Source organism: Macaca mulatta, chromosome 1 (assembly GCF_049350105.2).
Source record: "Macaca mulatta isolate MMU2019108-1 chromosome 1, T2T-MMU8v2.0, whole genome shotgun sequence".
Taxonomy (NCBI): domain Eukaryota; kingdom Metazoa; phylum Chordata; class Mammalia; order Primates; family Cercopithecidae; genus Macaca; species Macaca mulatta.
The window spans coordinates 60,475,870-60,491,077 of NC_133406.1; the positions used below are offsets into that span (position 1 = coordinate 60,475,870).

The 15,208-nt window shown below is 46.5% G+C and overlaps 1 protein-coding gene across 1 annotated transcript; it reads left to right on the plus strand.

The window, feature by feature from the left end:
* Positions 1 to 9,183: 9,183 nt before the first annotated feature.
* On the plus strand, positions 9,184 to 12,426 carry LOC705299 (alpha-1,3-mannosyl-glycoprotein 4-beta-N-acetylglucosaminyltransferase-like protein MGAT4E). Its single transcript, XM_015119963.3, has 3 exons — positions 9,184 to 9,422; positions 9,847 to 9,943; positions 11,206 to 12,426. The coding sequence occupies exons 1-3, from the start codon at positions 9,318 to 9,320 to the stop codon at positions 12,327 to 12,329; spliced, it is 1,326 nt and encodes a 441-aa protein (XP_014975449.2). The 5' UTR covers positions 9,184 to 9,317; the 3' UTR covers positions 12,330 to 12,426.
* The last annotated feature ends 2,782 nt before the right edge of the window (positions 12,427 to 15,208 follow it).

Here is a 15,208-nt window from a genome sequence, read left to right on the forward strand (position 1 = left end):
AAAGAAAAAAAAGGCTGGGCGCAGTAGCTCATGCCTGTAATCCCAACATTTTGGGAGACCAAGGCGGGCAGATCATGAGGTCAGGAGATGGAGACTATCCCGACCAACATGGTGAAACCCCGTCTCTAATAAAAATACAAAAATTAGCCTGGCATGGTGGCACGTGCCTGTCGTCCCAGCTACCCAGGAGGCTGAGGCAGGAGAATTGCTTGAACTCAAGAGGCGGAGCTGCAGTGAGCAGAGATCGTGCCACTGCGCTCCAGCCTGGGCGACAGAACAAGACTCTGTCTCCAAAAAAAAAAAAAAAAAAAATAGGTGTGGTGGCACACCCCTGTGGTTCTAGCTATTTGGGAGGCTGAGGTGGGAGGATCACTTAAGCCCAGGAGTTTGAGGCTGCAATGAGCTATGATTGTGTCACTGCACTCCAGCCTGGGTGACAAAGCAAGACCCCGTCTCTAAAAAATAACAATAATCGGCCAGGCACGGTGGCTCACACCTGTAATCCCAGCACTTTGGGAGGCCGAGGCGGGCAGATCACGAGGTCAGGAGAGCGAGACCATCCTGGCTCACACTGTGAAACCCTGTCTCTACTAAAAATACAAAAAACTAGCCAGGTGTGGTGGTGGGCGCCTGTAGTCCCAGCTATCTCAGGAGGCTGAGGCAGGAGAATGGTGTGAACCGGGGAGGCGGAGCTTGCAGTGAGCCGAGATTGCGCCACTGCACTCTAGCCTGGGCGACAGAGCGAGACTCTGTCTCAAAAATAAAATAAAATAAAATAAGATTTAATTTAATTTAAAACATTTTTTTAAATCTTAATTTCAGCCACTCCCTCTATATTCCCCATGAACAATGGAAATCTCTCAGAATATCATCTGAGATATCATATACAAAATCAATAATTATATCTTTTCTCTTCCATTTGTTTTTCACCATTTAATTTTTTCACTGGTCTGCTTTTTTTTTTTTTTTTTTTTTTTTTTTTTTTTTGAGACAGAGTCTCCCTCTGTCACCCAGGCTGGAGTGCAGTGGCGTGATCTCACTGCAACCTCTACTTCCCGGGTTCAAGAGATCCTCCTGGATCAGCCTCCCGAGTAGCTGGGATTACAGGCACAGGCCCCCACACTCGGCTAATTTTTGTATTTTTGGTAGAGATGGGGTTTCACCATGTTGGCCAGTCTAGTCTCGAACTCCTGACCTCAGGTGATCTGCCTGACTCAGCCTCCCAAAGTGCTGGGATTACAGGTGTGTAATCTGCCACCCTGCCCAGCCACCTTTTCCTTCTATCTCTACCCACAGCCCTTCAACCCAGGGATCACTTTGTGCCTTATCTTTATAGCACCCTGTGCTAAACAGGTGCCACATATAAGACCAAGAGCTAGCATAGAGTCTTCGAGCCTCTCAAGACCTGAGTGAGAGCAGGAGTTAAAAACTCAAATGCCTGTGTAGAAGCCAGACAGGTACATGGGGGAGGTGAGCAAAGTGGAGTCTGTGGAGAGGTGAGAATGCACGTCCAGCTACTGGGGGCCATCACTACTCAGACCAGGGTTGCACCAAGTTTCTATTTTTCAAGAGAAGCCAGTTATTTAGGCTTTTAGGTAAGCTCTCCCAGTTTGTTTGTTTGCTTGTTGTTTGAGACAGGGTCTCCCTCTGTCGCCCAGACTGGAGTGCAGTGGCATGATCTCATCTCACTATATAAACTCCACCTCCCAGGCTCAAACAATTCTCCTGCCTTGGCCTTCCAAGCAGATGGGATTACAGATATGTGCTACCAGGCCCAGCTAATTTTTGCATTTTTAGTAGAGACAGGGTTTTGCCATGTTGACCAGGCTGGTCTCAAACTCCCGGCCTCAAGTGATCTGACCACCTCGGCCTCCCAAAGTGCTGGGATTACAGGCGTGAGCCACACCTGTTCAGCTCTCCCAATTCTTTTTTTTTTTTTTCCCCTGGCTGGAGTACAGTGACACGATCTCGGCTCACTGCAACCTCTGCCTCCCGGGTTCAAGCTATTCTCCTGCCTTAGCCTCCCAAGTAACTGGGACTACAGGCACACACCACCGTGCCCAGCTGATTTTTTACATTTTTATTAGAGACAGCATTTCACCATATTAGCCAGACTGGTCTCAAACTTCTGACCTCATGATCCGCCCACCTAGGCCTCCCAAAGTGCTGGGATTACAGGCGTGAGCCATCATGCCCACCCTCCAATTCTTAAATGTTCAATCTTTCATCAGATTTTTAAGAAACAGTGTGTGGTGGGCAGGGCGTGGTGGCTCACGCCTGTAATCCCAGCACTTTGGGAGGCTGAGGCAGGCGGATCACGAGGTCAGGAGATCGAGACCATCCCGTCCCGCCTCACACAGTGAAACCCCGTCTCTACTAAAAATACAAAAAACTAGCCAGGCATGATGGCGGGCACCTGTAGTCCCAGCTACTCAGGAGGCTGAGGCAGGAGAATGGCGTGAACCTGGGAGGTGGAGCTTGCAGTAAGCCGAGATCACGCCACTGCACTCCAGCCTGGGCGACAGAGCGAGACTCTGTCTCAAAAAAAAAGAAACAGTGTGTGGGCCAATCACACATGCCTGTAGCCATGCCCCTTCTCCACCTGCCAGAAGAGACTAGTGGGATGATGAGTTTCTTTTTTTTTTTTTTTTTTTTTTTTTGGTTGAAGATGGTAGTCATTCCCTACAGAAAAGAGCTAACATTTATTGAGTGCTTGCTATATGCCAAGTATGTTTATATGGATACTCTCTTTTTTTTTTATTTTTAAGAATAACTATTTATATAGAATGATCTCTTTTGATCCTCATAAGAACTCTTGAAAGTAGTCATCATTTACTTTATTTTTATTTATTTTTTGTTAGCCCAGCCCTGTCCTGGGTAGCCATCATTTTTATCTCCATTTTATAGATGAGGAACTGGGCTTCAGAGAGGCTGAGTCATTTGGCTAAGGTCACATGGACAACAAGTCTCGCAGAACTAGATTCCAGCTCTGCCTGTCTGAGTCCTGAATTGGAGCGCTTAACCATCACCCATATATTGCCCTTCTCTCGAGTTCTGGCCAGTCCCCCGACACCGCTGTGCCTCTAGCACCTAGTGTAGTGTTTGTCGAAGAAAGGTGACCATTCATCATTATCATGTAGTCCCTATAATTGGCGAGTTAATAAATACTTGTTTAGTATGTTCTCTGGATCAGGTTTTATGCGAAGTGCTACGGATACAGCACTGAATCAAACAAAGCCCCTTAAGGGCTTATATTCTAATCTAGTGGATGGAGACAGACAATAAACACACACACAAAGAAGTAAGTTAGCTTCTGGTAGAAATAAATGCTGAGAGGCCGAGTGTGGTGGCACACGCCTGTAATTCCAGCACTTTGGGAGGCCAAAGTGGGTGGATCACTTGAGGTCAGGAGTTCCAGACCAGCCCAGCCAACATGGCAAAACCCTGTCTCTACTAAAAATACAAAAATTAGCCAGGTGTGGTGGCACATGCCTGTAATCCCAGCTACTCAGAAGGCTGGGGCAGGAGAATCTCTTGAATCCAGGAGGCAGAGGCTGCAGTGAGCCAAGATCGTGCCATTGCACTCCAGCCTTGGCAACAGAGTGAGGTTCTGTCTCAAAAACAAAACAAAACAAACAAAACAAAACAATGAAATAAATGATGAGAAAAACAGAATACATGATAAAAGTACTGGGAGGATGGAATGGGAGGAGTGGCAAGGGCTGTTAGCCACAATGATCTAAGGCAGCAAAGAGAACATCAGAACTCAGATCCGAATGTTAGGAAGAAAGCAGCTATTGGAAAATCTATAGTGGAGAGTTCTAAGAAGAGGAACATTGAATGTCATGAAGACATTGTAAAATTAAAAAAAAAAAATAGAAACAAATTTTATTTTATTTTATTTTATTTTATTTTTTTTTTTGAGACGGAGTCTCGCTCTGCCGCCCAGGCTGGAGTGCAGTGGCCGGATCTCAGCTCACTGCAAGCTCCGCCTCCCGGGTTCACACCATTCTCCTGCCTCAGCCTCCTGAGTAGTTGGGACTACAGGCACCCGCCACCGCGCCCGGCTAGTTTTTTGTATTTTTTAGTAGAGACGGGGTTTCACCGTGTTAGCCAGGATGGTCTCGATCTCCTGACCTCGTGATCCGCCCGTCTCGGCCTCCCAAAGTGCTGGGATTACAGGCTTGAGCCACCGCGCCCGGCCAGAAACAAATTTTAAAGAGGAACAGCATGTGCAAAGACCTTGAGTCAAGAAACAGCTTGGTGTGTCCAAGGGACATACCAAGAAAAACAAAAGAAAAAGAAAGTCCCTGAGGCTAGAGAGTGGGGAGGGAGATGAGGTCAAAGCAGCAGGCAGAATGCTAGATCAGAGGTGGGCGTGGTGGCTCACGCCTGTAATCCCAGCACTTTGGGAGGCTGAGACAGGTGGATCACTTGAGGTCAAGAGTTCAAGACCAGACTGGCTAACATGGCGAAACCCTGTTTCTACTAAAAATACAAAAATCAGCCAGGTGTGGTGGCAGGCACCTGTAATCCCAGCTACTCAGGAGGCTGAGACCGAAGAATCGCTTGAATCCGGGAGATTGGAGGTTGCAGTGAGCTGAGATCACACCACCGAACTCCAGCCTGGGCGACAGAGCGAGACTCTGTCTCAAAAAACAAACAAACAAACAACAAAAAAAGCAAACACTAGATCAGGTGAAAGCCTGCAGACCATGGGTAGGAGTTTGGGTTTCAATTTATTTGCAGTGGGAAGGCACTGGGGAATTGTAGGCAGGGAGTGGGTATCATTTGATTTACAATTGGAAAAGTCTGTCTGACTGCCACGTGGAGAACAGATTGCAGAAGAATCAGAGTAGAGGTGAGAGATCAATTAGGAGGTGGTTGCAGTAGTCCAGGAGATGATTTTGAAAAGTGGTCATGTTCTGGGTAAATTTTGGAGGAAAAGGTAGCAGGATTAAATAGACTGTGGAGTATTAAGGAGAAAGAAGGCTGGGTGTGGTGTCTCACACCTATAATTCCAGCACTTTGGGGGCCAAGGCAGGAGGATCACTTGAGGCCAGGAGTTCAAGACAAGCCTGGCCAACACAGCGAAACCCTGTCTCTATATAAAAATCAAGAGTAAAAGAAAAAAAAAGGAGAGAGGCACCAGGTATAACTCCTTGATTTTTTTTTTCTCTAACTGGGTGAATGGTGATGCTATATACTAGGGTAGAAAAAACTTGGGGAGGAAATTATTTGGGAGGTAGGAGGAATCTGTAGTTTTATTCTGGTTCTGTTAAAGTTGAGATACCTTATCATCCAATTGGAGATATTGAATAGTTAGGTAATCTGGAGCTCAGGATAGGGATCAAGATAAGAATCGGGGCTAGAGATAAGATTTGGGAGTTACCTGATACATACATACACACATTCATGTATGTGCGTGTGTGCGTGTGTGTGTGTATATTACTTAGAGCCATGGGACTGGGATAAAATCACCCAGGGAAAGTATGTAGGAAGAGAAGAGAGCCCTATGACACTCCTACATATATAGGTTGGGAAGAGAACGAGCCAAGTAAGGAAACTGAGAGGGAGCAATCAGCATGGCAAGAGAGATGCCAGAGCAGAAAGTCTCTCTTTTTTTTTTTTTTTTTTTTTTTTTGAGACGGAGTCTTGCTCTGTCACCCAGGCTGGAGTGCAAGTGGTGCAATCTTGGCTCACTGCAACCTCCGCTTCCCAGGTTTAAGCGATTCTCCTACCTCAGCTTCCCGAGTAGGTGGGACTACAGGCGTGCACCACTGCACCCAGCTAAGTTTTGTATTTTTTTAGAGATGGGGTTTCACCATGTTGGACAGGCTCGTCTCAAACTCCTGACCTCATGATCTGCCCGCCTCGGCCTCCCAAAGTGCTGGGATTACCGGCGTGAGCCACCACACCCGGCTGTGCCCCCAGGAAGTCTTTAAAGGAGGTGGTAGCGGTCAACTGAGTCAAAGTTGCAGAAAGGTTAAGTAAGATGAGGAGGGAGAATGTGAAATGAAGTGGGGCTAATTAACGAAGACAACACTTTAAAGGGGCTTTGCTGTGTGTGGTTGTAGAGAAATGGCACAGAACTGGAAGAGAACGCGAATTCAGGGAGGTATTTTGCTTTTTGCCTTCTTCCCATTGGGAGATAATAAACTTCCTTTTCCTAGTGATGAGAATCGTCCAGTAGAAAGGGAGAAGTGGATCATGCAGAAGAGGAAGAGGATAACTGCAGGAGTGGAGAACTTGGGAAGGCGAGAGGGAGTAGGAGTCTGAGCCTAAGAGTCAGTGGAACCAACAAGAGGGAAGGAGAGAATGTAGGAGAGATGTAAGGAAATAGGGTACACGGTGGGGGTGGGGAGGTGAGTGCTCAGTATCTAAAAAGATACTGATGCTGGTCTTTAGGGTGAATGCGAAGTCATAGCTCCCAGTGATGAAGCACACACAGGTCACATGTAAGTCCTGCGTGTTCCTCTGACAATGGGGAGTAGGTGGCTAGGACGCAACAGTAACATCACAGAGGGAGCTTAGCTCAAGGGTAGAAAACTGGGGAGACCTTTGTTTGCTGTGCCTGGTCTCACCGTCTGTTCATTACTCCTAGAGTGACTGGTCCTTATCACCCCAGCTCCTTTTTTTTTTCTCTCTCTCTGTCTCCTGCCTTTTCCAGAAGTCTGTCAAACTCAGAGGGCTGAATGAGAGCAGTCTTCCCTCTGTGGCTGGGAAACTACACAGGAGGTACCAAAGGGGAACAGAGCTTATGCCTGTGGTGGTGAAACCCTTTAACTGCAATTAGAGCCTTACACCCTGCCTAAAGTCTTTTTTTTTTTTTTTTGAGAGAGAGAGAGAGAGACAGAGAGGGTCTCACTGTCCCCTAGGCTGGATGGAGTGTGCAGTGGCACGATCTCAGCTCACTGCAGCCTCGACATACTGGGTTAAGGCGATCCTCCCACCTCAGCCTCCCGAGTAGCTGGGACTTTAGGCACATACCACTACACCTGGCTAATTTAACTTTTTGTAGAGATGGGGGTCTCACTATGTTGCCGAGGCTGGTCTCGAACTCCTGGCCTCAAGTGATCCTCCTGCTTTGGCCTCCCGAAATGCTGGGATTATAGGCCTGAGTGCCCACACATTTTCACTGGGTGATTTTTATCCCAATCCCACCTCACCTGGCCCTAAAGCCCCACCTCCTTTCTTTTTTTTCCCCTGAGGTGGAGTCTTGCTCTGTTGCCCAGGCCGGAGTACAGTGGCATAATCTCGGCTCACTGCAACATCCGCCTCCCAGGTTCAAGAGATTCTCCTGCCTCAGCCTCTTGAATAGCTGCAATTTTACAGGCACTTGCCACCACGCCTGGCTAATTCTTGTATTTTTAGTAGAGAAGGGGTTTCGCCATGTTGGCCAGGCTGGTCTCAAACTCCTAACCTCAGGTGATCCACCCGCCTCGGCCTCCCAGAGTGCTGGGATTACAGGCGTAAGCCACCATGCCCAGCCCCTAGAGCCTTTTTATTCAGTGTATGTGCATATATATATATATATATATATATATATATATATATGACTAAAAGTCTTTCCTTAAGGAAGTCAAGTAAGAAATGTTTAATCTGTAAAGCCTTACTACTATAAGATTTTTTTTTCCTCATCCCTGTGATTACCTGGAGATATAAGTATTATTGTTATCATTATTTTTTTTTTCCTTAAACAGAGTTGGAGCTCTCCCTGTGTTGCCCAGGCTGGTCTCGGAACTCCTGGGCTCAAGCGATCCTCCTGCCTCTGCCTCCCAAAGAGTTGGTATTCCAGACGTGAGCCACTGTGCCCAGCCTACTTTTATAACTCATCAAAAAGTGAAGTGGCTAAGGGAGAGAAGCATGTTAACCTCTACCAAAATACTAAATTGGAAGGCATCCCTGGAATGGGGGAGATTAGAGAATAGTATGGCCTCAGGAGCACAGAAATCACTGACTACAGCTTTTCTTTTGTGTACTGATCACACAGGGAAAGAATCAAGAAGGGGTGAGAAGGCATATTAAAGCCTTTCCTCTGATCATCTTGAAGCAATCAGAGAAACACATCTCGCCAGAGAAAAAACACTCACAGAGGAAGAGGGCAGCATACAAGCGCTTCTGAGGCTGAGCCAGCCTGAATTCCAATAACCCAACACGCAGGAAAGGATTTTTTTTTTTTTTTACTCTAAGTTAACACAATCACATTCTAATCAAGGTCTGTGAGTAAGATTAAAGATTGGAATAAACTAAGGATACTCTTTAGGGAAAAAAAAAACTGACAAAGACACCAATTTGGCATAACACTTGGCAACACTTCAGGTTTAATTGTTTTAATAGTTCGATTTTTGTTTTAAAAAGTGTGGGAGGCAGGGTGTGGTGGCTCACGCTGGTAATCCCAGCACTTTCAGAGGCTGATACAGGAAAATCACGTGGCCCCAGGAGTTCAAGATGACCCTGGGCAACACAGAGAGAGTCTATCCTAAAAAAAAAATAATTTTTTTTTAATTAGCTGGGTGTGGTGGTGTGCATCTGTCATCCCTGCTACTTGGGAGGCTGAGGTGGGAAGATCGTTTGAGCCTGAGAGGTCAAGGCTGCAGTGAGCCATGATCACACCACTGCACTCCAATCTGAGCAACAGAGCAAGGCCTTGTCTCAAAAAATAAAATAAAAAAGCAGGGGTAAGGAGGGTACAATGGCCATCTGTTTACTCAGATAAATTGACTGTATCACTAAAGCCTCAGCCAACCTTCATCATTTTGAGTAGGGGAGACTTTAGGGAAGTTGAATCTCCAAGCATATGAAGTGAACGCAACAAATATTATCACGAGACAAGTGACCTTCCTTCTTCAGGCAGGGAATAAGGCTCTATTGTATCAGGTTCCTAGATCAGATAAAAGGGTGTGCTTGGATGGCGGGCACACGCCTATAATGCCAGCACTTTGGGAGGCTGAGGCGGGCAGATCACTTGAGGTCAGGAGTTCAAGACCAGCCTGGCCAACATGGTAAAACCCCGTCTACTACTACAAAAATTAGCCAGGCACAGTGGCACGTGCCTGTAATCCCAACTACTTGGGAGGCTGAGGCAGGAGAATCGCTTCAACCCAGGAGGCAGAGGTCATAGTGAGTTTAGATCTTGGAAATAAGTTAACGATGAGGAAAGGTAGAATATGGAGGCAGACACAGGGTGGTTAATACAAGTGGGGAAGCCTTCAAGAGGGCAGAAGGGAAGTTCTAGGCATGGACTGGAGGGAGAGAGTCCTCCAGCTGTACACGTTGACTTCTTGCTGTAGGAACCGTATCCTGACACAGACGCGATGCGGTGTTCCATTAGGAAATGCTTCATACAGTCAGTGGGCATCGTATTCCTGTGGCTCTTCATCACTTTGAAAATCCCCAAGGAAACTGAAGATGACCAAAATGTGATGACTATCAAAGGCCAAGTAGCAAGGCTTGAGCCTTATCAGTTTGGGAACTGGGAATATCGGGTGGAAATGGTGTGGACAGGCAGATTCTTGAAAACCCCTGGGCTTTCTTCCTTCCTGTACCTTTTCACCTGAGAGCAGGAAGCTCCAAAGGGAATGGGGGTATGGACCTGGGCCTATTAGTCCATGAAGAAGCTGTATTTATTTTCCTTATTCATTAAGGTAAAGAAGAGAGTAAATACTGCTTGAGCCCTGGATATTTTAGCCAATGGACAGGTATCCTGAGAATGTGCCGGGCTCACTTTAGGGAGAATGGTTCACTCCACCTCTTTCCCTAGAAAAGCTGATGGGGAGCCACTGGGGTGTAAACTTTGTTCTTTTTATGAAAGGATATATATGTTTACCCTTGTCAATGCCCCAGGAGGCCAGTTATAACAGCAGGAAGGACCCAAGACCACTCGAAGACTGGCAGAACCTCACCTTCAAATATATGGAAAAAATCCAGAAGAGAAGAAAGAGTGAGTACCAACAAGAGGGAGGAATTCAGTATCCCAGGGGAAGTAGGGACAGCTAGCCAGAGATCAGGCAGATAGGAAGGAAAGTAGAAGAGGGAAGGAGAAAGACAGACTGTGCCCAGGAATATTAGAATTTGGCAGACAATGACCAGGTGTGGTGGCTCATGCCTGTAATCCCAGCACTTTGGGAGGCCTAGGTGGGTGGATCACGAAGTCAGGGGTTCGAGACCAGCCTGGCCAAGATGGTGAAATCCCATCTCTACTAAAAATACAAAAATTAGTTGGGCACAGTGGGGGATACTTGTAATCCCAGCTACCCAGGAAGCTGAGGCAGGAGACTCACTTGAACCTGGGAGGTGGTGGTAAAAATGAGCGGACATTGCTCTGGGCGACAAAGCGAGACTCCATCTCAAAAAAAAAAAAAAAAAAAAAAAGAATCTGGCAGTTAATTCTCTCCTCCTTCCCCCAAGGTAAATATTTATATATCAGCAGTATGAGGAGGAAGGAGGAAAAAGATAAAGTTGGCTACTACTTTTATTTTTGCCCTACTTGGCCAGTTACTAAAGTTAATTGCTATAAGAAGGTGGAATCACTAGATTAGAGAACATTTGGATTAGAGGGGGTCTTAGAGTCGCATAGTCCAACTGCCCCAGTTTATGGATCAGGAACTAGACTCAGGGCTGAAGGGACTTGCTCAAGATCACACAATCAGTAGCAGAACTGGGACAAAAACTCCGGGCTCCTGACTTCCAGGGGAAGTCCTTTTCCTAATATATCTTCTTCAAAGGACAGCTTTGGGAAGATGACAATAATTGACAACAATATAATAACATAATTGACAACAATGATAACTAAAATAATAGCTAATATTTATTGAGCCCCTAAACCATATGCCACAAAGTTCCAGGCTCAAAGAAGACTGAGCAGAACCCACAGAGACTCAGCATCACCTAGTTTAGTACTTCTCAAACTTTACTGTGCATACAAGTTACCTGGTGATGCTGTGAAAATGCCGCTTCTGATTAAATCTGAGGTAGGGATCAAGATTCTGTATTTGAAATGAGCTTATAGATGAGCCTGATGTTGCTGGACTAAGGACCACACTTTGAGCAACAAGGATGTAAACATCCCCTCTGCCAAAGGGAAAAACAGGTGGGAAATAAGAGGGAGGAAGGAAGAGTGAAGGTCCCCCAACCCCTAACCCTTCTGAGAATGGTCACTATTACTGTGCACTAACAGTCATCCCTATTTTTACCTCTCCTCAGCATGGCTGACAGTGGGGATATCGTCAGTGCAGCAAGGGGACAGAAGCAGCCTCTTGTACACATTGGTCTCCCTGTTCCGTGTTTCCTCTAAGGCTGAGCAGAAACACCTCACGGTGCTGGTCCACCTGGCAGATTCTGACCTCACCTGGCTCAGAGAAACTGTTGCCCACATTTCAAGCCTCTTCAGCCCGCAGATCTTGAAAGGGCAGTTGCTAATGATCCATGCTCCATCCGATGCCTACCCCACTGTTGACAGCGTCAGAGATGAAGCCTTTTGTGGCGAATTCTACTCCAAGCAGAACGTAGATCACGCCTTCCTCATGAGCTTTGCCACAAAGCTCTCTGATTACTTCCTGTTAATAGAGGACAATGCCTTTTTTGCCCCCAACTTTGTTACCCACATTCATTCAAGGGTGAACACCATGAAGTCCAACTCATGGGTGCTACTGGAGTTCTCCAATATGGGCTTCCTTGGCAAACTCTTTCACAGCAGGGACCTCCCGCTCCTGGCCCATTTCCTCCTCCTCTTCTACAAGGAGAAACCCCTTGACAGCCTGATTTCTCATTTCCGTATGCTCCTGGTCCAGGAAAGCCCAATCCTCTGCAAACCTTTCCTATTTTACCGCAGGGTCTCCTACACCACCTTTGATCACAAGCAGAAGGCCACAGCACTTCAGAAAAAGAATGCTGATGGTCCCAACAACCCACCTGGAGCTGTCTTCACTGATATGCAGGTTTCCGACGTGCATTTCCCCTGGGAGGCCTACACTCTGGATGAGTCATTCTTTTGGACACACAACCTTAGTACAGGAAACCACCTGACAGTGATTCTGAACCATCCAGCAAACCTGAGCAGAGTGCAAGTGATAACGGGCTCCATTGTGGATGGGAGGTATGCCCTGGAGAAGGGGCAGGTGGAGCTGGGCTACGAACCTGAGGGGGTGCCTCAGCACTGCACCAGCTTCGCCTTGCTGGGACATCTTTTAGAGGGGCAGATGGATCAGGAGATATATCTGAAAGGTATGGGGTACCACGTGAGCTGTGTGAGGCTGGTGGTGACAGCTGGTCAGGCTGGGGGGCTCATGATCAGGCATATCTACCTCTGGGAGAAAAATCACAAATAGCAGCAAGTGGATCAATGCTGAAGATAAATCAGTAGGGGGATGAAAAATTAAAATCTTAAAGCCATTTCATTCTAGTCTATATGAGTAACACAGGGGAGACACAAGGGAATGAAGGGCAGACAGAGAAGACTATCAGTCTTTTGGTGCTGCCAAGATGTCAGGAGACTTGTTGCTTCCTTTCTACCCAAACAACTCTCATAGGATATCTTTTGCTGAGGCACATATAGCTTATCTGCATTTGGGGAGAGTTTTGGTCACTCCCAAATTCTTTAGATACCTGGGATGCTGAGATCAGCCCAAATCAAGGTGTCTGTGTGTACATGTGTGTGCATGTATGCACTTCTGTGTTCAAACACAGGCAGAGGTGGGGATGAGGTATATGGTCATGGGAGGGCAGGCAGGAAAATCATGGCTGAATCCCTAGAATTGACATTATAAAAAGCCATAAAAGGGACTCTCATTAGAAGTCAAAATCTCTGAAGTGCAGGAAAGTAGCAGATAGACAAATAGCAATAAAACGAATCCCTTAACTCTATCCTTGAAGCTGTTTCACAGTGCCAATCTAGTTCCCTCCTTTCCTCACCAATAAACTTGGGCACAAATAGGTTGCAACTAGGCTGGGTATGGTGGCTCATGCCAGTAATTCCAGCCTCCCTTAGAGGCTGAGGTGGGAGGATCTCTTGAGGCCAACAGTTCAAGACCAACCTAGGCAACACGGCAAGACCCCATCTCTACAAAAAATTAAAAAGTTAGCCAGGTTGTGGTGGCATGTGCCTGTGGTCCTAGCTACTCAGGAGGCTGAGGCAGGAGGGTCACTTGAGCCCAGGAGGTTGAGGCTGCAGTGAGCCATGATCATACCATTATACTCCAGCCTGGGCAACACAGTAAGACTCTGTCTCAAAAAAAAAAAAAAAAGTTTGTAACGAAAGCTTCACTCTCTCATCAGCAATTCACTCCTTAACTCTGGTTTCTGTGTCCACACTGGCCTCTGCATCCACAATGCTACTGAAACTCTTCCCTATTTGTCATGACGAGAATAGTCAAAACCCAGTGACTTTTTCAGATCTCATTCTCCCTAACTTTCTGCAGCAATACACAGTTCTAATTATGTCTTCCTTCTCAAAATTGTCCTCTTCCTTGACTTCTGGGATTCATCAGATATTTATTGAGTACCTACTACATGCCAGGCACAAAAAAATGCTCCTATCTGTGAAGAGGGTTCTTGTGGGAGTAAGATATACACAAGTGTGTTAAGCATCACATTGAGGTTAAGTACAGGGTCCTTGGGAGACAGAATTGCTGTTCCCAAAACATTCTTGGGGACTTAGGAAAGGTTTTTTGGAAGATATGACATCTAAGCCTAGACTTGCCAGATCATTAGAGAAAATATCCAAGTGATATGGGAAGAGAGGCAGGGAGACTTTCCAGTAGAAGAAACAGCATGCGGTGAAATGGGCCAGAGGTGATACAGAGTAAATCATTTAGTGAATCTGGAGATGGAGGACAAGGCTGGGTGAGGGTAACGCAGATGATGAAGACACAGGACAAAGAAAGGGCCAGCTTAAGAAGGTCAAAGGAGGTCAGGCACAGTAGCTCATGCCTGTAATCCCAGCACTTGGGAGGCTGAAGTAGGTGGATTACTTGAGTCCAGGAGTTCGAGACCAGCCCGGACAACATAGTGAAAACCCATCTCGGCCGGGCGCGGTGGCTCAAGCCTGTAATCCCAGCACTTTGGGAGGCCGAGACGGGCGGATCAGGAGGTCAGGAGATCGAGACCATCCTGGCTAACACGGTGAAACCCCGTCTCTACTAAAAAATACAAAAAACTAGCCGGGCGAGGTGGCGGGCGCCTGTAGTCCCAGCTACTCGGGAGGCTGAGGCAGGAGAATGGCGGGAACCCGGGAGGCGGAGCTTGCAGTGAGCTGAGCTGAGATCCGGCCACAGCACTCCAGCCTGGGCGACAGAGCGAGACTCTGTCTCAAAAAAAAAAACAAAGAAAAAAAAAAAGAAAACCCATCTCCACAAAAAAAAAAAAAAAAAAAAAAAATTAGCCAGGCATGATGTCACATGCCTGTAATCCCAGCTACTCAGGAGGCTGAGGCAGGAGAATCACTTAAGTGTGGGAGGTAGAGGTTGCTGTGAACCAAGATTGTGCCACTGCACTCTAGCCTGGGTGATAGAGTGAGACCCTGTCTAAATAAATAAATAAATAAATACATAAATAAATAAATAAAAGGGCCATAGATAATCAAGTGGGGGAAAGAATTGTCTTTCCAACAAATGATGTTGGAACAACTGAATATCCACATGCAAAAGAATGAAGTTGGGCCGGGCCTGGTGGCTCACACCTGTAATCCCAGTAATTTGTGATGCCAAGGTAGAAGGATTGCCTGAGCCCAGGAGTTCGAGAGCAGCCTGGGCAACATGACAAGACCTAGTCTCGAAAAACAAGAAAAAGAAAAATTAAATTAAAAAAAAAAAGAATGAATTTGGATCCCTACCTCACATCATATAAAAAATTAACATAGACAGGCACAGTGGTTCACGCCTGTAATCCCAGCACTTTGGGAGGCTGAGGTGGGTGGATCACAAGGTCAAGAGATCGAGACCATCCTGGCCAACATGGTGAAGCCCCATCTCTATTAAAAATATAAAAAAATTAGCCAAGCATATTGGCGGGCACCCGTAGTCCCAGCTACTTGGGAGGCTGAGGCAGGAGGATAGCTTGAACCTGGGAGGTGGAGGTTGCAGTGAGCCGAGATCACGCCATTGCACTCCAGCCTGGGTGACAGAGTGAGACGCCATCTCAAAAAAAAAAAAAAAAAAAAAATTAACATAAAAAAGCATTGTAGATCCAAATGTAAGAGTTAAATAAAATT